The 26,645-nt window shown below is 50.0% G+C and overlaps 1 protein-coding gene across 5 annotated transcripts; it reads left to right on the top strand.

Annotated features, from left to right (window-relative positions):
• Window positions 1-1,431: 1,431 nt before the first annotated feature.
• Window positions 1,432-26,512, top strand: LOC123036835 (NXPE family member 4-like). Of its 5 annotated transcripts, none has more exons than XM_044456312.1 (8): window positions 18,074-18,151; window positions 18,517-18,563; window positions 19,023-19,131; window positions 21,366-21,429; window positions 21,871-22,534; window positions 24,355-24,416; window positions 25,069-25,287; window positions 25,919-26,512. In XM_044456312.1, the coding sequence occupies exons 3-8, from the start codon at window positions 19,036-19,038 to the stop codon at window positions 26,452-26,454; spliced, it is 1,641 nt and encodes a 546-aa protein (XP_044312247.1). In that variant the 5' UTR covers window positions 18,074-18,151; window positions 18,517-18,563; window positions 19,023-19,035; the 3' UTR covers window positions 26,455-26,512. The 5 variants fall into 5 exon arrangements, with proteins under 5 accessions (XP_044312244.1, XP_044312243.1, XP_044312245.1 ...); XM_044456311.1 differs by having other exon boundaries at window positions 18,457-18,563; XM_044456309.1 differs by lacking the exons at window positions 18,074-18,151; window positions 18,517-18,563; window positions 19,023-19,131; ... (3 more) ...; window positions 25,069-25,287; window positions 25,919-26,512 and adding exons at window positions 1,432-1,672; window positions 10,955-11,067; window positions 11,749-11,809; ... (2 more) ...; window positions 15,296-15,514; window positions 15,880-17,480.
• Window positions 26,513-26,645: the final 133 nt, after the last annotated feature.

The following is a 26,645-nucleotide window of genomic DNA, read 5'->3' as shown; positions in this document are numbered from 1 at the left end:
GGACGCTGACGCCAGGGACCGGCGGTCTATGTGGAGAGAGGCCCTCCCTCGGATCGCCTGGCCCCAGGCCACCTGCGGCGGGGGCGCGGGGCACGAGGAGAGCTTCGGACTGGGCCGGGGGGGCACCTGGCCCCCGCGCAGGCATTGCAGGACCGCGCGATGGCGCCCTCAGGAGCGGGCGCACTGCACGACTCGAGCAGGCCGCCATGTCCGGGCTGCCTTCGGCGGCGGGCCCAGGTGGGCGCATCGCGGGGCTGCCGAGGCTCCCACCCAGGGCGGGACGCAGCCGCTCTGCCAGCCCCGGCCCCCGCGAACCTGAGACGTTGACGCACCGGGCCAGGTGAGAGCGTGGATTCGGCGAAGGGCAGGCTCGTTCACCCGGCCAGGAGACAACGGGCGCAGCGCTGTGCACGGCTGGGTTTTGGTCCCTGCCATCCAGCCGTGTCCGCGGCACAGAACGGGGCTGCTCCGGCATCCAGCTCCCTCGCCGCCTCGCACGGCAGCATGGTCTCTCCGAGCGGGGAACAGCTGCACCTGGCCGCAGGATTCGTGCCGTGTATCGAGGAGAAGGATCGCCCCTGCTACCGGCGGGGTCAGAGCTGCGTCTCGCACACCCCCGAGCTAGCAGGTGGAAGGGGGAGGGGGCGCGTGAGGTCTGGGCTCAGGCGGTGAAGTGTCTAAAGCGGCCTCCGCCAGAGCGGTGGCTGCGGACATGCTGGGGGTTGTCATCCAACACACTGGGAGAACACCTGGTTAGGAAAGGCTGCCCCAGAGGAGGGGCCTACGAGGAGCTTATAGCCGTGGAGCAGAGCCAAAAAGACTTGGGAGCACTAATTCAGACTGGACTTGCTCAGTTCAAAGAACCCTGACAGGGGAATAGGCAGTGTCGGTTTCAAAGCTTCTCCAGGAGTAACTTTGTCCTCAGCCCCCTGCCCAACTGGGCCAGGAAATCCTGTAGGAGCCACCTGCTCACGAGAGGAAAGAGTGTGGGACGTCAGTGGGGGAAGAAGGAAGAGGAAGAGGAGAGGCTGCATTTCAAAAATGCTTTAAAACTCACAAGAATTGTTTAAAAAACGTTTTAAAATGCAAGCATTCCTTGCGTAAAATAAGGGCCATTGTGTTTTACTGGGGTTGTAAAATGTGACTCCAATAAAACAGGGAGTGTTATTCTCGATCACGGAACACCAGATAAGCAATGCCGATTTTTATTAATTTTTTTTTTTTAATGCACCCATCCGTTCCTCCATTTCCAGGTTCTCGCTTCTTGTCCTTGAGTATCTGGAAGTGGTCTGAGATTTTCATTGTTTCTTCTTCAGGAGTAGCATAACTTCGGATCCCCCTGTGGCGACTGCCGCCTTTTCCCAGGGTGACGTTCCTTCTTTTTTTAAATTCCCATAGAGTGTGCAGTGTTCGGCTTTTGCTGCCTCAGCCGCCTGGCCCTCCTCCTCGTTCGGGTTAAGGGTGGCCTGTCCCAGCTTGTCTCCTTCAAGCTGCTCATCCTTTATGGGCGCAGACGCTTGTGACCTTTGCATCGACTCCGGAAGGGCGAGCCGCTGGCCTCGGACGGCGGTGGCAAGGCTGAGTGCCACGACGGAGAAGGGAAGCCGCCTCGCCGCCATTGCCGCTTCCCACCGCTGCAGCTGCTGCTGGAACTTTCTTTGCAGGCCGGCAGGTGCGTGTCCTGCATGCGGGACGCATGGGAGGCCCAGGTGGGGCGTGGGCGCTGCATGGGGTCTTCCCGATTCAGCCTGTTGTGGGGCTGCGGGTGGCCCTCCGAGCTTATTCTTTGAGGTGGGGTGTGCTTTCGTGGGAGGGGAGTGTGATGTGGCTGGCGGGCACAGGCGAGCCTTTCGGTCTTGCCTCCCCTCCCCTCCCCCGGTGGCCCCCGGTAGCTTCAGAGTCACTAGCCTCCTTGTTCTTCACCAGTGCAGCAGCGGCCTGCTTTGTGCAGTGGGGGGAGTTCATTTCTCTTTTCCCCGTCATCGAGAAGAACGTCGTGGGGCTCTGAGGTGGGGCGAGGGGTGTCATTCAGCCCCCCAGCTTGTAGGGCCCCAGTACAGGCACTGCATCGTCCAGTTTGTGAATAGCAACCAGCCGTCTCCCCGCCACCCTTTCACCCCTTTGAACAGAGCAGTTTCCTGCGAGCCTCGTGTTGGCAACAGTTTTGTTTACACCCTCTGTTTGTTGGCTGGTTTGTTTGTTGCACCCTATTATAATTATTATTATAATAATTATATTTTATGATTAAAGTTTCATATGCCGTCCCAATACTAAAAGTCTCTGGACGGCATATTTATTTCAACTTCTACGCTACCCCATAACCCGAACCTTTGCAGCAACAATGTTTGCTCTTCTCAGAGGAAAGAGTTTGTTTGATCAAGGACGGTCCATGATGGTTTGTCCACTGGAAGGTGAGCGATTGCAGATCCAAGGCTAATCTCTAAGGAAACCATTTTGAAGTCTTAAGGGTGGACTGGATGCCCTTCCTTTAGCTTAAAGGTGAAATGCAGCATTACTGCAGCAGCGGAAGAAACTCTAGGTTGGTTTTGTTTTAAAAAAGACAAAGCCCTAAAGAGAATGAATGCATTTCCCAGTTACGTAGCAGAAACCGGAGACAGTCACCCGCTGCGTTACCCCTGTGAGAAAAACACATCATGTACCTAGAATGGGTCTGTCAAACAGACCTTTTGATTTCATTGTAATTTTGTAGGGGAAGGTGAAAGGTTTCTTTCTAAAGGTAGATTTAGAAAGAATTCTGCTAAAGTACTATGTTTTGGTTGAGTCAGAGCTGCCTAACTTCTCAACCCCTAAATCTGACACCATTTCTCTGCTAAGCATTATTTGCCTCCTAGTTTATAGTTTGCTCTGCTTATCCCCACTAGACTTGAGGTTTCCAGGCAACGCAGCTGTGGAAAAATGAAGGCACACTTTGTGGATTTGTTTTGAAGGCAACACTGAGGAGGGAAGTCAGGAGGAGATGGTCCTGGATGGCGTTGGCAGTGCAACATTAGGGGATTCGTGAGTTGGTGGCCGGGTTTGCCCCAGGCCGTGGCGATCCCGCTCAAAGTTGGCTTTTCTTCTTTTGGGGTTGGGGTACTCAAGATGCTGCATATGCACTTGCTGAGAGAGAACCAGAGGTGAGCGCATGACCAAGCTTCACTTTCAGCAACAGCCAGAGCCCAGAAGATCTATGGAACTCACTCCCCAGAGAGGTCCGCCTGGCGCCGTTGTTATTTGTTTTTCAGTGCCAGGCGAAGACCTTTTTATTCAAATGTCATTTTAACTGTTAATAGTCTTTATTTATTTTATTCATTGGCCAGGGCGACTTGCTTTATACTGTTAATTTATATTATTTTAATTGAAGTTATTTATGTTTGTGAGCCGCCCCGAGGCTTCGGCGAATGGGGCGGCATAGAAATTTTCTAAATAAATAAATAAGATGCAAAGAAAAATAGAATGACTTTTGAGGATTATGCACTGTGCTGAGTCATGGGGCAGCTGACCCTGGAGGGGTAAGAATGCTGATTATGGGTATGGCGTCCAATGAATCCTGCAGCTGGAATGTGGAGCACTGAGCAAACGGGGGCTTTCTTTGAGGCATGGCAGTTCAGGGGCGCATCCCTCTCAGTGGCGTTTCCTATATGAAGAAGAACTTGAACAAGCTGCCTTTTCAAGTGATTTCTTGCTTGCAAGGAAGCTTCCTTGTGGATGCTTAGATAGAAAGAGACCAACGGGTGCCAGTGCCCCCCGCCCCCCCCCAGCTGGCCCAGTGTCAGGGTCTGGGCTGTCCTGGTGGCCAGAGCCAGGGCAGCCACTCCCATTTATGTGCAGGATTGGTCCCAGGTCCTGCTGGAGCTCTCAGACTACGGATGAGCACCCGCTGGGAGCCCTGGGGAGAAGCCACCTAAGAGCCAGCCCTTCTCCCCAGAACTGGCCGTGGAAGTGCCGGTTGCCTCCAGCTGCAGGGCTTGGCTGCACCTGCCCAGCTGTTGTGCCCACCTCTCGCCTGGCTGGGCATCCCGCCCTGCGGCGTCTCCTGCCCTGTTTCCTTGCCCAAGGTGCCTGCACCCTGCTTGTCGTCCTGGCTCTGACCCTGGGCTTGCTCTGCCCTCGTGCGTTCTTCAGTCCCTGACCCCTCCGCGTACCACGGCCACGGTTTGGGCTTTCAGCAAATGTGCTTTTGGACTCTGCTGCCTGAGGGTCTGTTGGCTGGGTGCTCTCGTCCTTTCTCTGGCCACCCACATCTTGGCTGCAAACCCCAACACCCAGGAATCTGAGAGCAGTGGGACTCTGTTGCCTGTCTAAACACACCTGGGATTGTGCGGCAACCTCTTGGCATTTATGAGCAGGAAAAGGTGGGGATGGCTGTAAAGGCCAGTCCTTGGAGACCTTTTTCTTCCTTCCCCTGAGAGGTCAGAATCTGAAACTACATGCCTGTTTATGCTGATAAGTAAGATACATATCAAATTTGGTTCTTTGCGATGGCTGCTTTTAAAACGAGATGGAATTCTATGTAATCATGTATATTAGCGGTGGAAGTAACTTGATTGGACCCTTCACGGTAGGATTGTTCTTTTCTATGTGCTTTGTGAAGGTTTTTGGTTAAGCAAACAAGGGTGGATAGGTTGGCTTGTCACTCAACTCCACCGTGTGCCTTCCACCTTTTTTTTTTAATAGTGGGCAAATTTGTCATTTGAGTATGGGTGTGTGCCTGCACTGGGGTGTATCTATGCAAACAGCCCCAACGAATAGTCATAAGTGAGTATTTCCTGCTCTCCTGAGAGACAGAAATCCAATATAGGAAGCTTTGAGCTGTTCGTTTTTTGATAAGGAAGGACACCTCACATTTTGCAAAAGTCATTATAAATGAGATGGAAAGAACTTGGGATTTTAAAAAATGTGGGCAAAAGTGAAGCTGTTGGAGTTGTGCTTCTTGGTTAGCTACCTCCAAGGAACTGGCACAAATATTTGCTTCCCTTTATTTCTCTTGAAGACCTTCGGTGTAACAGTTTTATTGCTGCCATGACCATACTTGGGCCAGAAACTGTGGTGTGTTCATGCAAGCAGGCAGGTCCTTATGGCTGGGCTGGGTTTGGCATCCAGAGAACATTTCAGCCAATGATTGATTTGCTCTTATGGAGGCAAGTCCAATTTATACACCCATTTCTAAACTCAGAGGCATTGCTTGTTGCACTAACAATTCAGCATTCGGCCCAGAGGCAACTTATTGCAAATACTGATTTATATGCACTTGTGCAAAGAATTTAAATTTTACGAAGGCTATTTTTTATTATTATATATTTATTGCATTTCTGCACTGCCTGTAGCTGAAGCTCTCAGGGCGGCGTTCCTCCTGAATCACATCGTATTCTTCAAGCTGCATCCCCAGAGAGTTCCTCTTCCACTAAATTCTCTTTCAGTTACTCCCATTCCATCTCCAATTTGGCTTAACTTGTCTTCAGAAATCACCCAGTATCCCCACTCAGAGCATGAGCAGATCAGCAATGACAGGGACCTCCTTCTTCTGTAAAAATGCAATAGATGGCCAGCCTAGGAGGGAGGGAGTCTTCTGGTTCCTCAAAGAGCCAGAAAAGGTCTACAGAGACATTGCAGCGCAAGGGCCAACGAAAAGCGTGCAGGGGCGGATGCACTACTCCTTTGCACAGTGTGATCTCGTGCGGGAGATGTGGCAGAAGGGTTCTGTAGCTTCCCGGCGTTGTGTGGGCCTCTGAGGAAGCAGCCCTTTCTGAAGGCGGCCACCCCCTCAGAGAAGCGCCTGCAGTGGTCACTGCCAGTCCGTGCCCGCAAAACTGGGCTGGATGGACCGGGGACGGGTCTGGCTCGGCACCTCTGCTGCACACTCCCTGCTTAGGTTCTATGATCGGAAGAGACCCGTTCCTCGCAGCCCTCGGCTGCCTGCAGGCTGCGCTGTGTGTGGCAGAAGGCGCACATTCGCCTGCCCATGCAGATTTCTGCGACTCGAGTTCCTCCTCAACGGCCCAGAGGGAGGGAAACTCCTTGAAGTCTGCACAGGACAAGCAGCCCTCCAGAGCCCTGCTGGATCGCAGCTTCTGCTGCGTGCAGGCAGGAGAGAGCAACCTGGCTGAGCATCCAGCATCTTGCTCCCCAAGAGCCGGGAACGAGGCCTGCCAGCCGCATGGGGAAGCCAGCCGGCTGAAGCAGGGCAGGAAATGCAGCGATCACACTGACGCTGCAAGGGCATGGAGTCCGTCTGGAAACAGCTGGAGGCGGCACGATCGTCTGCAGAGAGAGTGAGTGGGGTTGCCCGGGCATGCCAAGAGGTGTCTGGCCGTTCAGCAGTCATCTCGCGGCGCTGGGTGAGTGCGGTGTGATGGAAAGAGGGCTGTGCAGGACTTGGGAGGGAGAGCCACTGGGTGCCTGGGCCAGCTGCAGGATTGATGTGAGGCGAACACGGACAGGAGCTGCCTCGGCTTCCTTGCACGAGGAAAACCAGCAGGGTTTCAGTGCGAAGAGACATAAGCCGTGGCTGCTTCTGGAGGATGATTGGGGTGGCACGTGCCTGGGACAGAGAAGCGGGTGAGTCCCAAGGGCCTTCATGCGAAGCTGGCCAACCTGCTCTGCACCGGAGAAGCCTTGCTGGGGACAGCCGTGGCAGGAAATTGCACCTTCACCAAAGTATCGCTCCACCTGTTCTTTCTCAGCATCTCTACAAATGTTGTGCAACTAAATCGAGTTTGTTTTGCTAAGCCTTCCTGTCATGGCCTCATTCAATCAGCTTATCAACACTGACATGTACTCCCTGCAAATAGTTTTTTTTTAATGAAACGGAGTTTTCGAACGTTCAGCATTCATCCAAAATACTGCTGTGAATACAGAATCCAGTCCAACGAACACAGATCGAGTGTGCCCCGCTTCCTTCTGTGGGAGAGAGGCCAGGGTTATGGGTCCCGGCTGAATCGTGTAAATAAGCACCATGGAAAAGAGTGAGCACCACATGGTGGTGGACAAGCCATTCTCAGGATTTGTTGAAATGTCTTATTGACACAGCTGTGTTCAGCAGAGACAATTGACCCCTGTGTACTGTGCCAGTTGGAAATTCAGTGCTCCCTGTGCCCTGTGAACAGCCTTCCCATGGCGCTCATCAGCGACTGCTTTTGTGGGGCTCCTCTGCCTTGTCACGGATCCGGCTTGCTCGCTTGGCAGGCAGAGAACGCGGGAACTCCCCTGCTTCTCTTCCGCACCGTCACCAGTGTCTGCACCAGAGTGGGAAGCGAGTGAAGAGGATGGCAGGGAAAGGGGTGGGGGCAGCACCAGAGAGCCCATGGCCCCGAGTTCTTGCCGGGGCGTGTGCTGTGAGCAAGGCTTCCTCCCTCGCACGTTCAAAGCCGCAGACCCTTCTTGCGAGCAGTCTTTATTGCTCAGAGCATTTCCAGAAGCACAAACAGCCAGGAGGAACCTTGAGCATGCGCAGAGCATTTTGCAGAAGCCGGTCTACTGCTCGCCTCCAGGAACTCTCCTGATGAGTATGCTTTCTAGCAGGCCCTTTGGGAAACAAGCACCCCCCCTCTCTGTACGCCACCCTCCTCTGCCAAAGTTGCGTCGTGGGGTCAAGAGCCGCACCCACCTCGTCTGCCTCTGAGAGCCTCTTCGGTCCGAACCCCTCCTGGGAATTGCCCATCCGGCTTCTTCTCAGAGGCTGGCCTGGAGCGAGGCTTCTCCATTCCACCTGCCCCTCTCTGCCAAGCCCCGAGCAGCCAGGAGAAGCTTGCAGCCAGAATGTCCCTCTGAAAGCTTGGTGAGGGGCAGCAAGAGCATCCGGAGGGCCTTGCTTCCTGCCCCACCGGCGGAAGGCTGCCCTGGGGGCTTCTCGTCTACCGAATCACCTTTGTTTACGGTGCTCGCTCGTGTGCCGACAGCTGACCCCACCCCGAAGAAGAGCAGCGATCCCCAGAGTCCGGTTTTCATCTGAGGAGAGCCGACCAGTCTCTGGCCCTTGGAGAGCTGGAGGCGTGATGTGGAGCGTATGGCCAAGTTTCTTCCCGTTCCCGTTCACGTGGCGGGGACCTCGCCTCTTCCCACCTCCCAGTGCTTGTAGCTAAAGAGTGATGCCCCAACAATGGTTGACACACCCATTATTGGGTGCTAGCACACCCAGTATCAAGTGTTAACCATTTAGTAGGCTTCCTTTCTAGAAAACACTTGCAGCTTCATTAAAAAAAGATGATGATGATGATGATAAATTCAGGAATTTAGAGCAGCAGAATTTGGGCAGCAGTGAGCCTTCCTAAAAACCAAAAGATGGCAGCAAAGGCAAGCTTTCACAGATGTTCTTATGCACAGATCACTAATCTGTCTCTCCAGATATAAACTGCATAGGAAGGAGGGAGGGGAGCTGAGGAGGCGTTGCCTGCCTTGTTAAGGAGGGCAGAGAGTCTGGTAGGCTTGATAATCTAAGGACTCCTTCACAGGAGCCACATCAGTGAGAATCCCTGGCTCCAAACCTAACTAAGTCCGAGGAGCCTGCTATTGTTCCCCAGTCCAGGATGCTCAGGGTGATCTTGCGACGGGAAACGAATCCAGGGAGGCCCCCACCAAGCGGCACAGGTAGGACCATCAGTTAACATGGTTTCCCGTAGCCGTGGTTGGCCGTGGCCCTGCACACTTGCAGGGATTAGAGTCATGGAACCCCCGTGGAAGAGGAAACCCCACAAATATTTCTAGAGTCTTTGTGCCACTGAGCAACAAAACACATAAGTGAAGTTGGCTCGTCCCGAGACCAAGAGTGAGGCATCCCCAGACAGAGTCCCTAGATATGCTTGTGGTTTTCCCACTTTTGCAGGGCTCCTGTGTCCGTAACACCCACAAATGTGGAGGATGGACTGCACAGTATATAGAGTTTGCTACGATCCGCACATTCAAGCATGCGCTGGGGGACTTGGAGCCCATCCCTTGGGGGTACAGAGGTCCTACTCTGCTGTAACAATGGGGGACTCCAGCTACACACACATTGCGGGATAATGCATGTGCCCGTTCTGACAGAGAGGTTAGATTTCTTGATGTCATAAATGACTGTGTAAAGCAGTCAGTCATAGAGCCAAGCAGAGGGAAGGTAACTTTGGATTCAATCCTAGGCGGGCTTGCCCAGGACATGATCCAGGACGTAAATGTTATTGAGCCATGATGCAACAGAGACCGTGCTAGCATCAGATGCAGTAGACAGTTCGGTGGATGACTGCCAAAGAGGTTGAACACAGTCGCGTTTGACTTCAAAAGAGGAAACCTCTAAAAACTGAGGGAACTAGTAAAGAAGTTGAAGAGGGGAATTGAGAAGATCAAATTGCTTCAAAGCACTTGGAGATTTTTCAAAAACACTATGATATGCATACCACAAGTGAGAAAAGGTAGCACAAAGTCCCGGAAATCGCTAGTACAAGGAGGCTATTCGGGAGAAGAACGCTTCCTTCAAAAAATGGAAGTCTTGCCCAAAGGAAAAGAGCAGACGGGTCGTGCGGGGGAGATACAAGGAGGCACTCGGAGGACAAGGGAACGGTCTGAGGAGCGTGTGGCTAGTGCTATCAAGGCTAACGCTGAAGCATTCTTTGACTGTATCGAAAGAAAGGCAGTGGCTAAGGAAGGAATTGGGTCATTGGATCATAATGGAATTAAAGGAGCACTAAAGCAGGGGCAAGGAGATTCCAGAGAAATGGAATGACTTTCAGGTTTTTGGTTTTTGTTTTTTGGTCAGTCTTTGCAGTGGAAGAGGCAGAACAAATATTTTTCTTCTGGAAGGGAGTCTGAGGAATTCAGGTAGACACTAGCGACAAAAGATGGAATTCTCCACCTGCCTGAGAAACTGAAAGTGAGCAAGTCACTCCATCCAGATGGTATCGATCTACAGTTATCAAAGAACTCAAACATGAAATTGCCGATCTTCTTACCAAAATAATTAACACATCCTTAAAATCAGCCCGGTACCAAAGGATTGGAGGCAGCCAATGTAACACCAAGTTTTAAAAGAGATCCAGGAGGAACTGGAAAATTACAGGTCATTTATCTTAACATCTGTTCTGGGCAAACTTCTCAAAAGCATTATTACAGATAGAATCAGTAAGTGGATGGAGAGACAAGCCCTGCTGAAAACAAAGCAAAACAAAATAAAATGCAAAGCAAAGCAAAGCGAACACGAAACGAAATATCAGCATGGCTTCTGCACGGAGAAGTCTTGTCTCATTAAGCATGTCGATGGGGCAGTCCAACAGACATGAGGTTGTCCTCAGAGGCTCTTCTGAGGGAGCCCCTCCTCAGGAAATATGGAGGGTGACCACAAGAAGAAGCGTCTGGACCTGGAATGAGTTCCCAGAGAAGTTTCCCTGGCTTCCTCTTTGCCTTTTTTTTTTTTTTTTTTTGGCAGCAGGCAAATACCCTTTCATTTTCCCAGTATTTTAACTGTTAGATTGATATTAATGGTTTGTAAGAGGTACATCTTATTCTAGAGCATGGTTTTGCCTTTTGCGTAATTGTGGTTATTATTATTATAACATTTCTATGCCGCCCCTTGCCGAAACCTGCTCAGTGTGATCTCGGTGTGCTTTTAACTGTTCAGTGATTAGATTGCAATACTGTGTTTTTAGTGTTTTCTTATATGGTCTCCTATGCACTTATAGTGATGGCGTCATTTTGTTTGTAACCCACTCAGGGAGCCTCATGGCTAATAGGGCGAGTGAAAAATCGAATAGGTAAATAATAAATAAATAAGCCTTTGAAAAAATGCTCCGTCCAGGGATGGCTGCACTCCAGTCTGCACGTCAGCGTGGAAGATGCGAGTCAGAGCGCTTTGCTCCAAACAGCCAAGGGAACTAAATGCGGGGGTCTCCTGGGGTTTGGAGTCTGGGTGACACCATCCCATCCCATATGCGTGTGCGATGGGCCCGGAATCCACCACAGTGACGGGGATTCTCTGTGCTCTTTGCAGGGGTGACAAGAGCATCTGCCGTGGCTCCGGAGATGAAGCCAAAAATCCTGCTCCTCCTCTTGTTCACAGGGGTTGTCATCCTCAGCTATGCTTTCCACCGAATGGAGATCAAGGTAGAAGTTCCCAGCCTGTTTTCTGCATCCGATTAGTTCATACGCTGAAAAGTGGTGTGTGCAAATACATGCATGCATGTATGTGTATAAAATTGACTATCATTAACTATATATGTGCCTTTCCAGTGAAATGGGAGCCCAAGACAACTGAATATTAAACTGAAAATGTATGTTTGGCTGTCTTGAAAATGCATAGTGGGAGTGGAAGAAGTAGAAGCTCGCTTTCTGCCCTCTCCTCTTGGGTCGCGGCCCAGCTCTGTCACCGTCCTCCTTGGAGTCCAGTTCAGATGCCGCTTGCCCACCCCGGAGCCCCGCATGCCATCGCATCCGTGCACCTGCCCACTGTGCTCCTCCCATTTTCATTCCAGCATCTTCACGAAACACACGCTCTCTCACTCCCTTTCTTACCCCCTCTCACGTGTGCTGCCTTCTCACGAGCTGGAGCAGGGAGAATTCTTTGCTTCCCGTGTGCAGAGCAAGTTGCTTTTAGCTAGGTCCTGGCAATAATTCGCTTATTCCTGTGCTTCAACGTTTGCCTGGCAGAGTTCGTGCCAGCACCTTGCTCCTTGTTGAAATTGGAGGTGCCAGCAGTGAAACCTGGGACGTGGAGAACACGGAACACACTCCCACCCTGGACAATTATCTCTCCTTGTCATTATTTCTTTGTTTTTCTTTCTCAAGATTACCATCTTCAGAAGTCTTATGAGGCAAATCGAAACAGAGCAAGTTACAGGAGACATTGGTAAGAAAGTTTCATAACCAAATCCGGCATTATTTTAAAAAATCTGTCAAGAAAACTAAAACACACCGCCAACAACATGAATTATTGTAATGAGGAAAGTCCATTTTCTTTATGGCTGGCTGGGTAGATTAAAAAGGCATCTCTGACATTCAAGTTTGTTTATTTATTTAAACATTTTTATCCTGTTCTTTCTGAGAAGGCTTAGGATGGCCTACAATGATAAGTTTTGATAAATTATCAAAGTTTGACAATGGCTTACAATGATAAGTTACAATGAAAAGTTTTGTTGGGACACAATTCATATTGGATTGCTGCCCATTAAATGGAGGCCTCCAACATAAAAGACTGCCAAGATTCTTGGGTTACTGATATTCAATACAGGAAATAACACAGGTAATTTTGACTGCCACGGCCTCCTTTAGATGTTCGCCCCACTCAGCAAACCTCTAAACCTTTCCATGGGAGTCCTGCTGGGGAAAGCAGAACGGCCTTTGGCTTCTTCTTCCCCCACCTCTTTCTGACTGCTTCAAGGCCTTGACGCTGGCAAACCAGTGCCATGAGAAAGGCTGGGAAAGTGATTGTCGGAAGGAGGAGATCTTGGAATCTCCCAAAGTCTGAGTAGCATTGATGACTTGGGGAAGGGGAATCCAAAACGTCCTACAGTCCTTGGGATACTCTCCAAGGCCATAGGGTTGCTTCTATACAGGATGCAGATGAATGTCAAAGTATTCCAATCTTAACAAGAATATTTCAGCTGCAGATACCGGGAGCAGAATCTGCCTAACGAATGAAGTAACTACAAAGCAGACTAAGAAGGAGGTGCCAAAGAAGGACAAAGAGGTGAAATACATCGTTGCAAAACTGGACCAGCGGATGCCCAAAGTCACTTTCACTGATATAAAAACCACCACAAGTGCCAAGAGCAGCAAAGCCACCCTTGTGAGCCCGAAAGGCTCTTACTGTGTTGGGGAGCACTTGCTGGTTCGGCTGGACTTGTTCGACCACTTGGGGAAGAGGAAGGAGTACGGAGGCGACTTCTTACAAGCGAGGATCTATTCCCCGGGTCTGAAAGCCGCGGCTTCTGGGCATATCCAAGACTATAAGAATGGAACATATCTGGTCAATTTCACCCTCTTTTGGGAGGGTGATGTCAAGGTCTCCCTCTTGCTGATCCACTCCAGTGAAGCGGTTTCTGCGCTGTGGGCAACGAGGAAGAAAGGCTACGACAAAGTCATTTTCAGGGGGAAATATTTAAATGGAGCATCAGCTGTCTTCACCAAATGTACTTTTAACATAACCACAGAGGCAGAGCTCTGTGAATATCTAGATGATCGGGACCAGGAGGCCTTCTACTGCGTGAAACCAAAGAACGTGCCGTGCGCAGCCTTCCTCTCCCTGACGTCCTACAACGCGCCCATGTCATATCTCACAGACTTGGAACGGAGCCTTATAAAGCGGTAATTACTCTCCCGTTCCATCTTGGAAAATTTCATGTAAGGAGGGTGCTGATCCGTGCATGCTTTCAGCTCCTGGCCAAACAGAAGACCCTAGAGAATTCCTCAGTAGATGACTTCTTGCAAAGGTGTTCACAGACAGTGTTTGGAAAGCAAGCTAGCGAGGAGAGGGGATGTCCCTGCCACGCATCCTTCCCAGCAGCAAGAAAGCTTTGCTCCTTTCCCCTTCTGCCTTCAGACCCAAGGAAGGGTTCTTTCTGAGATCAAAATCCCAGGGCTGAAATGGTTGCAGGTAGCTGAAGGCCATTGAGATGGGGCCACGCAATCAAATGATGCCAAGCAAGCCCAGAATTGCTTTATATCTTTTTGACAAACCATAACTATAGCAGCCTCTTATGCCTTTGCGTGAAGCTTAAGCCCAGAAGAGCATCTATTAGAATTATATGCAAAATACTTAGCAGCAAAATGTTAGAAGCAGATAAGCAAAGGGCAAAGAGCAGCGGACAGTTGCCTTCTAGCTTGAGGTGGACTGGCACTACTCAGAGGATGCGTTTCAGGAGAGAATGTGGGGGAACAGCTGCATACAAGGTGAAACATCACCCCAGTGGCCACACCGCATTTGGTTGGTGAAATGCAGTGTCTATCTTATATCGTGTTATTATTTATTTCAGAAAAGGTTCTCCAGGTTCCCCAGTTGAAAAAGAGAGTCATGCAAAATAGCTTTCCAAGATAAAAACAAGTTAAAATTTGCAGCAAACACATACATATGGACCATGAAAAGTCAGCAACGTAAATTAAGCATGGGTGAGGTCCCTGGAAGACCTCCTGGAAGGACGAATCGTCCCTTGCTGGGAGGATGCAGATAGAAAGGAGAAGACTCGACCTGCTGGGACAGGAGACCCTCCTCTGGGTGCTGCACGCAGGAGAGGCCTCTCATGCGTCACCACCAGCCATGCTCCAGAGGGGAACAATGCTCACGCGAAGGTGCAGCACCTCCTCAGCAGGCGCGTGGGCGGGAGCGAGAGGCGGAAGCCAGTTCCCCTGGTTTCTGTCAGGCCGACCCTCTGACATTCCCTTGCCCTGTGTTGGGACACTCTGGGATGCTCCATGGGCCATTTCAACATGGCCTTCCCTCAGCCTCCAATACGAGCATAGCACTCACATTGCCAGGCCAGACCAGGACCCCCAGGGTCTGGAGTCCTGATCACTGCGAACAGGCAGGACAGAACCAGAAGTGGAACTAGAAGTGGAACTAGAAGTGGAACTGTTACACATCTAGCCAGACGACGGGCGTATCGGGTGTGGCAAGGCACTGGCACCATTGCTGGCTGAGATGCTGAGTGTTCCTGTGCTCACTTGACCCTTCTCTCCTTCTTTTGAAGGTCCAACATTGGAATTGAGATCCCTCAGGCCTTCAAGGACATCCGTGTGGTACCCTGCGAAAGTGACTTGGATTTCCTTTGTTTGTCCCCCCACATTGCTGGCATCAGCCCTGGGTGCTTCCAGGTGGACAGCCGCGGGCACTAACAGATACCCGCTGAGAAAAAGCTATAGGTCTTCCTTCCCAAATGGATAGTAACCAGAAAGGAAAGACACGGGGCAGTGGAGGGGGAGCGCAGAAGGGCCGCATTCCACAACGGGTCCCGGCACAAAAAGGCCATTCTGGAGTTGCCCAAGCAGAGCCGGGGCCTTTCTGCTCTTGCCTCCCTCCACGCCGCCTCTGCTGGGAACGCGGACTGGACTGCGGTCCCCTTGGAGGACCACGGAGGCTTCCCCTCCTTTTGGGCTTGCACGCTGGGCTGCTCTCTCGCTCTCCGCTCTTTCTTGCTGTTCTCCCTTCCCAGGAGCCACTGGGAAAGTTCCTGGAGTGGAAGCAGGATGCCAGTCCAGCGCACGAAGGGCCTTCTGTGGCTCTGCTCCATCCCAGCACCTTTCCGCAAATGCTTCCTGTCTTTCTCCTGTCTTGGGATTCCTGGATTGTGCCATCATCAGCGTTTGTCATCATTGCCTGTTGCTCGTTTCCTTTTACCAGGTAACAAGACGACAGCAAGGGAGCCATGCAGGTTTAAGGTCTCGTCCCCGTTTCCCAGTGGCTTCGCCCTGCAGAACCAGTGGCACCCAGTTTCCTGCACCCTGGAGACTCTGAACACCTTGGATCATCTTTACACCTGCTTGCAAGGGAAGGTGATTTACCTGCTGGGAGACTCCACGTCCCGGCAGTGGATAGAGTATCTCACCAGGACGATGAAGTGTAAGTACGCGCAGCTTTGTTTCTGTGATCCGAAATCCTTTCTGTGCCCTCAGCCTCGCCCTAAATCTGAATCTGGGGTTCTGACTAGGGTGCCTCTAATTGTAGGGGCGCAAGGCAGTATCCAAACTAAAACCACGGCAGGTGGAGAGCTTCATTTGAAGCTAGGAGACCCGTTTGGATACACTGCCTTGCCAGCTGAGATCTCTCTCTCAGCCAGCGGTCAAGAGGGCTTTTCACAAAGGTCAAAGAGAACATCTGCAGGATGGATGCGCTGCCCCGATAGGTATCTGCTTCTTTAGCCCAGTAATTCCGTGCAGGATCCTTGCCAGACACCATGTCTTGATTGAGCTCTATTCCTGCCTCAGCCCTCAAATATCTGGACACCCATGGATTTGGAAGACACCCCAATTTGGTTGCTGTGGACATGAACAGGAAGATTCAGGTCCAGTGGAAAAAGCACAACCACCCCTTAGTCACTGCTAGCGAGTACCTGACCACGGATCACAACTACATCGCCCGGGAGATCGACAGCATTGCGGGAGACAAAGACACGGCCGTCGTGGTCGCCCTGGGCCAGCACTTCCGCCCCTTCCCCATCGAGCTGTTTGTCCACAGGGCGCTCAACGTCCGGCGGGCCATCCAGCGCCTCCTCCTGAGAAGCCCACACACCCGCGTCGTCATCAAGGGGGAGAACACGCGGGAGCTGGACGTGGACCAGGAGCGGTTCAGCGACTTCCACGGCTTTGCCCAGTACCTCGCGGCCAAGGATGTCTTTGGGGAGTTGGACGTGGCCTTTGTGGACGCCTGGGACATGACGATCGCCTACGCCACAGGCGATGTTCACCCCCCAGATCACGTGATTGGAAATCAAATCAACATGTTTTTAAATTATATATGCTAAGTCACGGAAGCAAATCCAATGTACGAACTTTCAATTCATAGGGGAGATAATTTTAAAGGAGAAGATTTTTGGGGTGGTATGTGGACAGATGGGGCGGAGCGGGAATGCTTGAACCTAAATGTCTCCTTGCCAAGTCTATCTCAATCAGGGAAATGGCAGCTTTGCATTTCAAATGGGGGCCCTGTGCCCGGTTGGGCGTTGCATCACCTGACGGCCATCTCCCGCCAGGTGGCTGGTACACTGGGCCACAAGTGGGCGTGAACATTGCACCTGGGCAGGGCGTCAGGGATGCGAATTTGGCTCCCCCCCACCCGTCCTGTGCCTGTCCCAGGAAGACCTTCCCTCCTCGCCCTGGCCGGCAGCCGCTGTCGGTTCCGCCAAGCCAGGCAGGCTTTCCCGCACCCATGCCAGAGCTGTGCCGAAGGTGCCGCTGGCCCACCGTGGGGCTGCTCCTCTCCACACAGGCAGACCGATCGTGCCTGGGGGCGACGTCTCTGCTCTGGGGGCTGCCTCCTGTGGGGGAACCCCTTCTCTCAGCCTGCCCCATGCACCTCCCCAGGTCCCGCGTGACCAGCACTGCTGGCACCCCCGTCCAGCATGTCTGGAGGGAACCCGCCTGGCGATGTCAGAGCAGGGCCACTGCCACCGGGCGTCCGGCTGCTGCTGTCCCCCTCGGGGTTCTGGGCTCCCGCACAAGCCACCCGTACTTCACGGGCCACTCCGTGGTGGAGCTTTCTTGGGCAGGGGAATGGTGGCTGTCGGTGCACGGTGACGGTTACAGCCCTTCCATGAGCAGCGTGGGCTGAGGCCTGCCTTAACAGTGGCCAGGCAGGGATCTGGGCCATGTTGCCACGGAAACAGGGCAGGCCGCAGGAAGTGCCTGTCTCCCCGTGTCACGCTTAGAATGACCCTGTTAGATTATTATTAATTTGTTATTTATATTTTAATAATGGCTTATGAAGTTCTGTGGTATATTTCTAATTTTTGTCCACTGTATGCCACCTAGACGGTCTTTTGCACTGTTCGGCAGCTTCTAAATAGAAAAATAAATGAATAAATCTTGTATGACCCTTTGGAGAAATATGGTTTTACACAAATATTCTCTAAAGTATAACAGCTCTTTTGCAGAGGCAAAAGAATTCCTGGTGGGGCATGAAACCACCAAGCAAGGCTTGGGAAAATTCAGGACTGCTTCCAAGTGCATCTGCTACACAAACATGGGCCTGTAATAGGAACACAAATCGCCCCCTGTGGGATTTCGGAGCACTCTTGTATATTAAACTATGTCCTTTCCCACAGAAAACCAGTTTGCACTCCAGTGTTTTTGAATCATCCGGGTTAATTTTATAAATTATTATTTGTTTGTGTGCCAGCTCTGTCCCTTTTATATAGTCAACTGTATTACTGTAGACAGCAAAGCTTGAATTGTTCTTTAACAGTATTGCAGAAAAGGAATGAAGGTCTCCATGAGTCGCTTGTTGGTCTTGCCCCTTAGGAGAGACGTCCGTGGCACTTCTTTCCCTCGGGCCCCGCTGCTCGCTCCCCCGGCCCCCACTCCCTGCCAGCTTTGCATTGCTTCTGACTTAGGCTGCACCTGGCAATCCCACCGTAGTTCAGCTGACAAAGTGAACTTTGGTCCCCAAATGTCACACTAAAGTACACTCTCTGGTCTCCCTGGGACTGCTACGTTTGCACGGCCTCCTACGCCTGGGAAAAAAGCCGCCTTCGAGTTTGGGGTAAGTTGTCTTAAAAGCCAAGCCTGGCACACCAGACCGAACGGGGAGTGTGAGATATGGACAGTCTGCCCCAGGTCTTTCTCTCCACTGGCTCTCTCTGGGGCCCTCCTCTGTTTGGGGCCTGGGAGAGCTTTACTTGGGTGGGGAATGCCTGGCATTGCAGTGTAGAAAAGAAGGGCAGCAGCAAAGTCTGGACTAGACTTCCAAGTGATCCTGAGGAAAAAGGGATCATTTGCAAAGTACTCCCAGTCCCGGATGTTACAAACACTGAGGATTTTCCACCTCGGAAATGTGTTGCACTGCAGGGGCTGCGTCCTTCCTGCAGTGTCTCAGCAGTGCGTCTTCCACTCGCATTCAGTGCCCAGGTGAATTTCCCTGTCCAGAGGAATCCAGCCATCGAGAGCAGGACTCGGTAGGCATCCGAAACGAGCAGCCATTGCTGGGTGCTGCCGGGAAGAAGGTGCCCCCAGTGACTTAGAGCACAGCCTCGGAGTCCCACCCAGTGCCCACAGAGATCCCCAGAAGGCAAGCCCAGTTTATATTGGAAAGGACTTTTCTTCCTGTGGGGCTGTGCATCTAATGCAGGCGATCTGAGGAAACATGCTGTTCCACTAATGTGCAACCTGATGGGCCCCTCAGCACAGCCCTCCGGAGAAGCCTTCCCCAGTGCGTGGAGGGGGTTGCGGCCACAGGAGGGGGAGCCTTGGGGTCTGGCCACCAGAGTGCAGGGCGGCAGCTCACTGCAGAGGAGAGGGAGCTTGAGGCCCACGCCTCCAAGAGCATGCCTTCCAAGGAGACTGGCTAATAGAGCCGGTGGGGAGGGGAGGTCATGGACTGACATCCAAGGTGGCGACACCTCTGTGTTTTTCAGAGAGGTGGCTGGAATGTCTTTGGCTCCTCCTGGAAGGTTGTTCATGTTTCTGGCCTTTTTCATTGGAGTGATCCTCATCAGCAGCTGCTATATCCAAGTGAAAACCAAGGTATGAAGTTTTGCCAAAATTCTGCAGAAATCCTTGCCCGGTTTCCTAAGGAAACCGCTTTGTGAAGCTGCAAAGTGCTGCGCATTAAGTGCCTCTAACGAACCGATCCACTTACTTTGCTGCCGCTGGCTGTGGACTAAACCATTGTGCAAAGCAGGCTCTGGGGCTGCAGGAGGGGAGGCTGCGGCGAGCGAAAGGGGCTCCCCATCGTGAAGCCAGCGATGCCGCTCCACTTGCTGTGTGGCTTCCATCGGGTGGCTGCGAGGAGAGCGCTGCAGAAGTGGCCAGAGGGCCCACACCCCGTTTGTAAGGATCTTGGCATGTTGCTCGGTATGCATTGCCTGAATCCAGCAGTCTAAATACTTGAGCGTTTTCAATAAAAGGACCAAGACCAGTTATCAAAGGATTTTTCCGCATCCAAGAAAATAACTGCTGCTTCCTCTCCTTCTACTCCTTCATAGATTTCATTAACATTAAGCTCAAAGTGGACATTATCTTTCATTAATCACTTCGGGACAAATCCAGTTTGGTCTGTGTGAATCTGTTTTTCTATGCATTTTCTTCCTCTTTCCACCATTATTCAATTAAAAAGTTTGTAGTTCACTTTTAGGGTCTCTCCATCCAATCTGAAAAATGGGATTTACCATCTTCTCTACTTTCACCCCCCCCTTCATCATATCTTTATTAGTCAAAAATTAATATGAGTTAGGATCTCCTAGTATTTTTCCAGTAACTCTTGCAAATGTCAGTGGATCCTTCAGTTAGCTAAGTATATAATCTTCTGTTCTCCCAGTCAAATCCTTCGCAAAAGCAGTTTTCTCCAAGCCCAGCGGATGGCACCAATAGTACAATTTACCAGTTTAAAGAAAATCTAAGGTGTGTCACTTTTTGTTTATGTTTCTCTTCCAAGAGAAGGAAAGCAAATAGGAGAAAAAGCCAAAGTTCTCTACTCCCCCTTTGCCAGAAACAAGATCATCCAGAAATCACAATCCACTTTCAAAATAAACTCCGCAGGGCAGTTCCCAAGCAGCCCTTGAAACCTGTCCCTAAAAGCAATGGCTTCCTTGCCTTCTTCTCGAACCATTTCAGCCTAGAGGGAAAGGAAGAAATGGCCCGTCATTCTCCCTTCAACAATCAGGCAATTCATGCAAACGCTCAAGAGGAAAACCATCAACCCCTAATCAGTCATTAGTAGATGATTTGGTGGCTTTATTGCTTTATAGCCCCACTGGGAGTTATATAAAAACAGTTCTTCATGCATAAGCTCTGTTCAGGTAAGTAACGGATTGTATTCCAAGGGGATTTTGGAACAATTCCTTGTTTAACTTATCTTTTGTCTTGATAGTATCAGAATGGACCAGGCTTTTCTAAAAAAACCCAGTCCCAACTGATCTTCATCACAGAGATGGAGAGAAGTAGCTTTTGCCCACATTTGATTTTAAAAGGGCATCAGCTATGAACAGCATGCAAAAGTTGCTCTTCAACAAGTCGCCAACTTCTGCAGGATGGGAAGAAAAATGAAATAACAAAGAAAATGAAATAATAGTATACAACAACAGAATACTAATCCACTGCAGGCATTCAATCACGAGCTGAATAAAAACCGATATAAAATCAAACCATCAAAAAGATTAATAGGGCAGGAGAAAAGAAGGTTTTGACCTGACTTTCTTCTGGCAAAAGCCATCCCACAGGGTGGCTGTGGCAGTTCCTGTCCCGAAATCGGGCCTGAAACTGGACTGAAATGGATCCAGAAGATCCAGTTCCTCCGAGAGTTCCTGGAGCTGTCCAGCCACCACCTGCTTGAGCACCTGTCCCATGAAGGGAATGTTGCTCCTCAACGTGATAAAGAAGCAGTTCTTTCTTTCCCCCTGTCTTCCTTAACATAGGCTATTAGTGATGGTTGATAGTCCAGAAGGTTTGGCCACTGGGAAACCAGTGCAGGATACTTGTTCTAGTGTTGGGCTGGAACTTGAAAGGTCAGGGTTGTTGTCTCCTCTTAACCATGGAGCTCACGGGTAACCTTGCGCCAGTCACACACTCTTGGCCTCACTGGCCTGACCAGAGTGCTGGGCGGAAGAAAGAAAAGGTGGGGAAGGATTATCTCAGCTGTCTTGGCTCAGCCGTGTCAGGACTCACTGGCTGTTTTGTGTAAGCATGAAAAGAAATGAACCCTTGGTCCCCATGGTTGAACCTGCCCAGTTTCTTGATGTCTTTCCCGGTCCATGTTCCAGATTAACGTCTTCAGACATCTCATCTGGAAGCGACTAGAAAAGAATGAAAATACTGGAGACATTGGTGAGCACTCTTGCATTTCTATTGTCCTAAGCACATCAAGAGTTTGCCATAAATAATATCGGGGAAAAGTCCATCACTTTGATGAGAAGGTTTATTAAGGCGTGAAGGAAATTCCATGTCCCAGATCACACCTGAGAACCCACACTACAGGTTGAGTATGTGCCGAGTATAAATTTTCATTAAATTGGGGTCTTTGTTGAATTATGGGCTATCATTATGATCCGTGAACTCCATATTAAGCTTTAACTATGGGTTCTTAATAGCAAACACCCCAAAGTTCACAAAGGAGCAATGAGTCATGGGTCCACTTCTTGGGTGTTCATGGTTAACCACCAATCTTTAAGCTCTAGTGGATGGTTAACTTACAAGTACAATAAACAATAAAAATCCACAAGTCTTACTCTATATAATTCCACGTTAACAACTTACATTTCTTTAAAGATGGTGAGAACACGGTTCAGCCAACGGACGAAGGCAAGGCAAGTGATGTTAAAAGCATCCTTGCCAAACTGGACCGGCGGATGCCCAGCGTCACATTCACTGACGTGCTTACCACCACGAGTGCCAAGAGCAGCAAAGCCACCCTTGTGAGCCCGAAAGACTCTTACTGTGTTGGGGAGCACTTGCTGGTTCGGCTGGACTTGTTCGACCACTTGGGGAAGAGGAAGGAGTACGGAGGCGACTTCTTACGCGCGAGGATCTATTCCCCGGGTCTGAAAGCCGCAGCGTCCGGACTGATCAAGGACTATGGGAACGGGACGTACCTGGCCAATTTCACCCTCTTTTGGGAGGGTGATGTCAAGGTCTCGCTCTTGCTGATCCACCCCAGCGAGGCGGTTTCTGCGCTGTGGGCAGCGAGGAAGAAAGGCTACGACAAAGTCACTTTCACGGGCAAATTTCTAAATGGCACATCGTCCGTCCTCACGGAATGTGGCTTCACCATGGATGCCAAGGCAGAGCTCTGTGAGTATGTAGACGAGCGGGACCAGGAGGCCTTCTACTGCGTGAAACCAGAGAAGGTCCCGTGCGCAGCCTTCCTCTCCCTGAAGTCCAAAAACGCACCCATCTCGTATCTCACAGACTTGGAACGGAGCCTTCTGGACAGGTATTTACTGCCTTGTTCTGTCTTCACTGGTTGCCCGGAAGGCCCCTTCTGACACACTCTGTTTCTCTGTTTTCCGCGGCTGATCCAGGCATTTGCTTGAAGGCTGAAATCAGCAGCAGTGGGTGAGCGGTTCCACTCCCCTGCCTGGCCTTCCCCCTTCCTGAGCTTGAAATGTTCTTGAGATACTTTTTAAACAGCAGGAGGGGGAGGTTGCCTTTCACATCTTGCAGATCTCATATTACAGTCTTGTCCCATGATTGATAAAAGCACGTGATCTGAGGAGGCAGGACTGACGGAATGTTGGGAATCATCTGCAAAAGGGATCACGAAGAAATGAGGAGGTTACGTCCTACTCCATCACATCTGGAATGCTCTGGGGTATTTCTTGGGCTCTTTGCATGAAGTTCCCACTTGCGCCCAGTAAGAGCTGGAGTAAATGGTGTTCCTTCTGGATGCATGGGGCCAGCTGTGTCTTATGAAGCCTTCCTTTTCCGTAAGGCTGGTTGGATGAGAGAATCGGGTTGGATGAAACCACCAACCCCCTGGATAAGTAGCTATGCATCTGGACTTTGCTGGGCTTTATCAATGGAGAGTTGCAGTATTTAGGAAGCCTTTGACTACTCACTTTGTTAACAGAGTTACAGATCTGTGGAGTCTGTAGTAAGAAACTGAAAGGACCACAGTGCTTGTGTCTATTCATTCAGTGGCTGGGTTCACACAGCAAAGCAAGCCGTGGCTTGCTTGCTTGTTTGTTTGACCATTGTTCGTCTTCCCTATGGTCTGAATCCATACCATTTCACCACGGCAATTTGGCCTTTAGAAACCATGATAAGAATCAATGGTTTGTTGTATAGTTTCTCTGCACCACCACAGTTGGTTGTGTTGTCCGAATTCAGGATTCTGATTTTCACCATGCTGCCACGCGACTTCCAGAGCCCTCTGGAAAGAGTTGCGACTGCGGGAGCGACTCCGGCCACTGCACCTTCCGGATGAATTTCGGGCGCAGTGGCTGATGGAATGCAGGTCACCTGAAGAAGGACTGAGGAAGGATATAAACCGTAACAAAGTAAAACCACTTGGCTATTGGTCAGGCGGATCACAGTAAAATGTGTGAATTATGATGACCACACAGGGTTGCTTGTTGGGTTGTGTGAATCCAGTCAGTGTCTACAGTGTTATTTGATTAACTGACAGTCCAGCATATTTTTAGATTCACTGTCTTGATTAAATTTTTAAAAATCCCTTAGAATTAAATCATTCCAAAGTGGCTTAAATCACATAGGAAACAACTCCCTTCTCAAAAACAACTAACGAAATCTATTCTTTCTTTATAGATGTATATCAAACTTCTTGACATCTGTGCTCTTTTTGCTGTTTCACTGATGAAAGGAAATCCCAAAACCACTTCTGTCTTTGGGCAATAAAATCACCAACTTTCACTCTTTGCCATTCTTCAATTAACGCTTGACTCCAGTCATCAACTCTTGCAATACTTCGCCCCTCAAATTTCTGTCTGACATTCGCTCATTAGATATCATGCAAATTCCTTGCAAATTAATGTTATCCACTACCTACAATTCATTGTGAACCTGCTTACACCTCTGTATATCTTCCCTTTAATATAATTAATGATTATTACCTAATTTCACTCAGTAAATTCTTAATTACATATACATACACATTTAGCATTTTCTTTTCACAACAAGAAATTTTATATTTTTTTTTTGTGGGAGCAATTTCTAATCTGCTCTCTTCCAAGAATCTGGAGCAATATTCTGTCTGGCTTTTCCTCAACGTCCATCTTTTTTTTTTTTTTTAAGGTCCAATGTTGGAGTTGAAATTCCTCAGACGTTTGGGAACATTCATGTTTTACCTTGTGAAAGTGAGTTGGACTTGTCAGTTTTCATCACACCTTGGGTAGCACCTGGGGCACCATTTCTATAAGGTCAGATGTGGGCAACTCTGGCCTTGCCAGATGTTTTGGCCCACAACTCCCATGATCAGATATGGCCAGGCTGGCTGCAGTTTCTTGGAATTGCACCTCAAAACATCTGGGGGACATCGACTTACCCACCACTGCCCTACGCCCAGGATAACCTAGCAATGCAGGCTCTTCCCCTAAACCCAATCATTCGTCTGCTTGGGAAAATGGTCAAAAATATTTTTATTAACCCTGCTACTTCTTTATTGATGCTTTTACTCATTACTAGTTTACTAGTAACTAGGATAGCTCTTTTTATGTAAGCAGGATACCACATTGTATCATGATGGTTATTTTTTTCATGGTGACGAAGATATTCCATCCCAAAATCTTTCCATAAGTCAGCTTCTGTCATGCTCCACACCTTGTTCCTCAGGTGTAGAACCTGTGGAAACTTCACCTAGTGGCTCCTTTGCTGTTGGGGCTCCAAGATCTTCCCTGGTTTTCTCAGGCATTGAATAGCCATCTGCACTGTCCTTTCACTGCAGCTCCTTCACAATCCTGCAGTCACTATTTGTCATTAGTGACTCATTGCTTGTTTCTCTTTCACCAGGTAATAAGACAACGGTAAGCACCAAATGTTGGGCTGGGATGCGCTCCCCATTTCCCAGTGGCTTTGTGTGGCAGAACCAGTGGCAACCTGTTTTCTGCAACAAGAACAATTCCAACAGCCTGGAACAAATTTACACTTGCTTGAAAGGAAAGGCGATTTACTTAATGGGAGACTCGACTCTACGGCAATGGATGGAGAATTTTGCAGACAGAATATCTGGTATGTGTTTCGACCTAGAGATACCAGAACATAGCATTGTGCCTGTCGTATATATCTGCTCGATTCCTGAAATGCAGAATTCCTTTCTGCATATAATTTCTCCAGCCTGTCTTTGGTGGGCTTGGGGCAGCTGCTCGACTGAATGGCATCAATGGATGCTATAACCGATCCCATTGCTGCGAGACTATTCTAGAGGTTTGCCTTAGACAACAGCAGTGCCAGGCAAAAGTGGCAGAGTTCAGTGGCCCCAGTTAAAGGAAGACTAGCAGGTGGCTGTAGGCGGTATTCTTCTCATTGCAATCCTCCTGGTCAAGTTCTTGTTGGAACGAAAAGGGGCACCCATTCCATGGACAGGTGGGTGGAAGGGCTCTCGCTGAGAGCCAACTTCTGGAAGATGTTTGCCCTGGCTGCATGGGAGGTCTCTGCAGTGAGGGGAGATCCTGTAAAATAAGCTTGCTGCATTCAGAGAAATTACTGGCATTAAATGCCAACCGGGGAGGGGTGAGCTCAGCTGGTCACACAGCAGGTGGAAGCTTTTGCACCGAAATAAAAAAACAGTGCCTGCTACAGCCCAAAGCAGAGATCAGACGACCACAGCGCTGTCTCTGATTTTGTTCCTGTTCCCACTTAGTGCTTAAGTACCTTGACACCCATTCCTTTGGGAAACCCCAGAAGCTTATTGCTGTGGACATCGCGGGAAACATTCAGATCCAGTGGAAGAAGCACGGCCACCCGTACATTGGCTCCCTGGAGTACTCAGTGAAAGAGCACAGCTACGTCGCTCGGGATATCGACACGGTGGCCGGTGAGAAGAACACGGCTGTTGTCATTTCCCTCGGCCAGCACTTCCGCCCTTTCCCCATTGAGTTCTTCATTCGAAGGACACTTAATGTCCGGAGAGCGATCCAGCGCCTTCTCCACAGAAGCCCGGACACACGAGTCATGATCAAGGGAGAGAACATCCGGGAGTTGACTGTAGACCATGAGCGGCTTGGGGACCTCCATGGCTACACCCAGTACCTTGCACTGAAGGATATTTTCCAGGATTTGGATGTGGCTTTTGTTGATACTTGGGATATGACGATTGCGTACGACTCAAAGTTTGTTCACCCATCAAGTCATGTGGTTTGGAATCAGATCAATATGCTTGTAAATTACTTGTGTTAAGATTCTAAAGCAAATCTACTGTGGAGGTTGTAACTGAATAAAACATCCATTGAAATAATGGGGCTCGGTTGAATATTGGTTGAATATTGAACACTACATTGGATTTTCATAAGAATGTCTGAAGAACCCTGCCAGCATTTGCTAAGCCTGGCACGCATCAGATCTAGCCTTCTGTTTCCAGCAGTGTGTGT

This window comes from Varanus komodoensis, unplaced genomic scaffold (assembly GCF_004798865.1).
Source record: "Varanus komodoensis strain SLA01 unplaced genomic scaffold, ASM479886v1 scaffold83, whole genome shotgun sequence".
In the NCBI taxonomy this organism is placed as follows: Eukaryota; Metazoa; Chordata; class Lepidosauria; order Squamata; family Varanidae; genus Varanus; species Varanus komodoensis.
The sequence above is the reverse complement of the archived record's forward strand: the minus strand, read 5'-3'. Positions and strand labels throughout refer to the sequence as shown.

Coding starts and splice junctions, on each gene's coding strand:
- LOC123036835 (XM_044456308.1), top strand. CDS start 18,208: ATGGACAGTCTGCCCCAGGTCTTTCTCTCCACTGGCTCTCTCTGGGGC. Junction 21,430..21,870: donor TGAAAATACTGGAGACATTG/GTGAGCACTCTT, acceptor ATTTCTTTAAAG/ATGGTGAGAACACGGTTCAG. Junction 22,535..24,354: donor GAACGGAGCCTTCTGGACAG/GTATTTACTGCC, acceptor TTTTTTTTTAAG/GTCCAATGTTGGAGTTGAAA.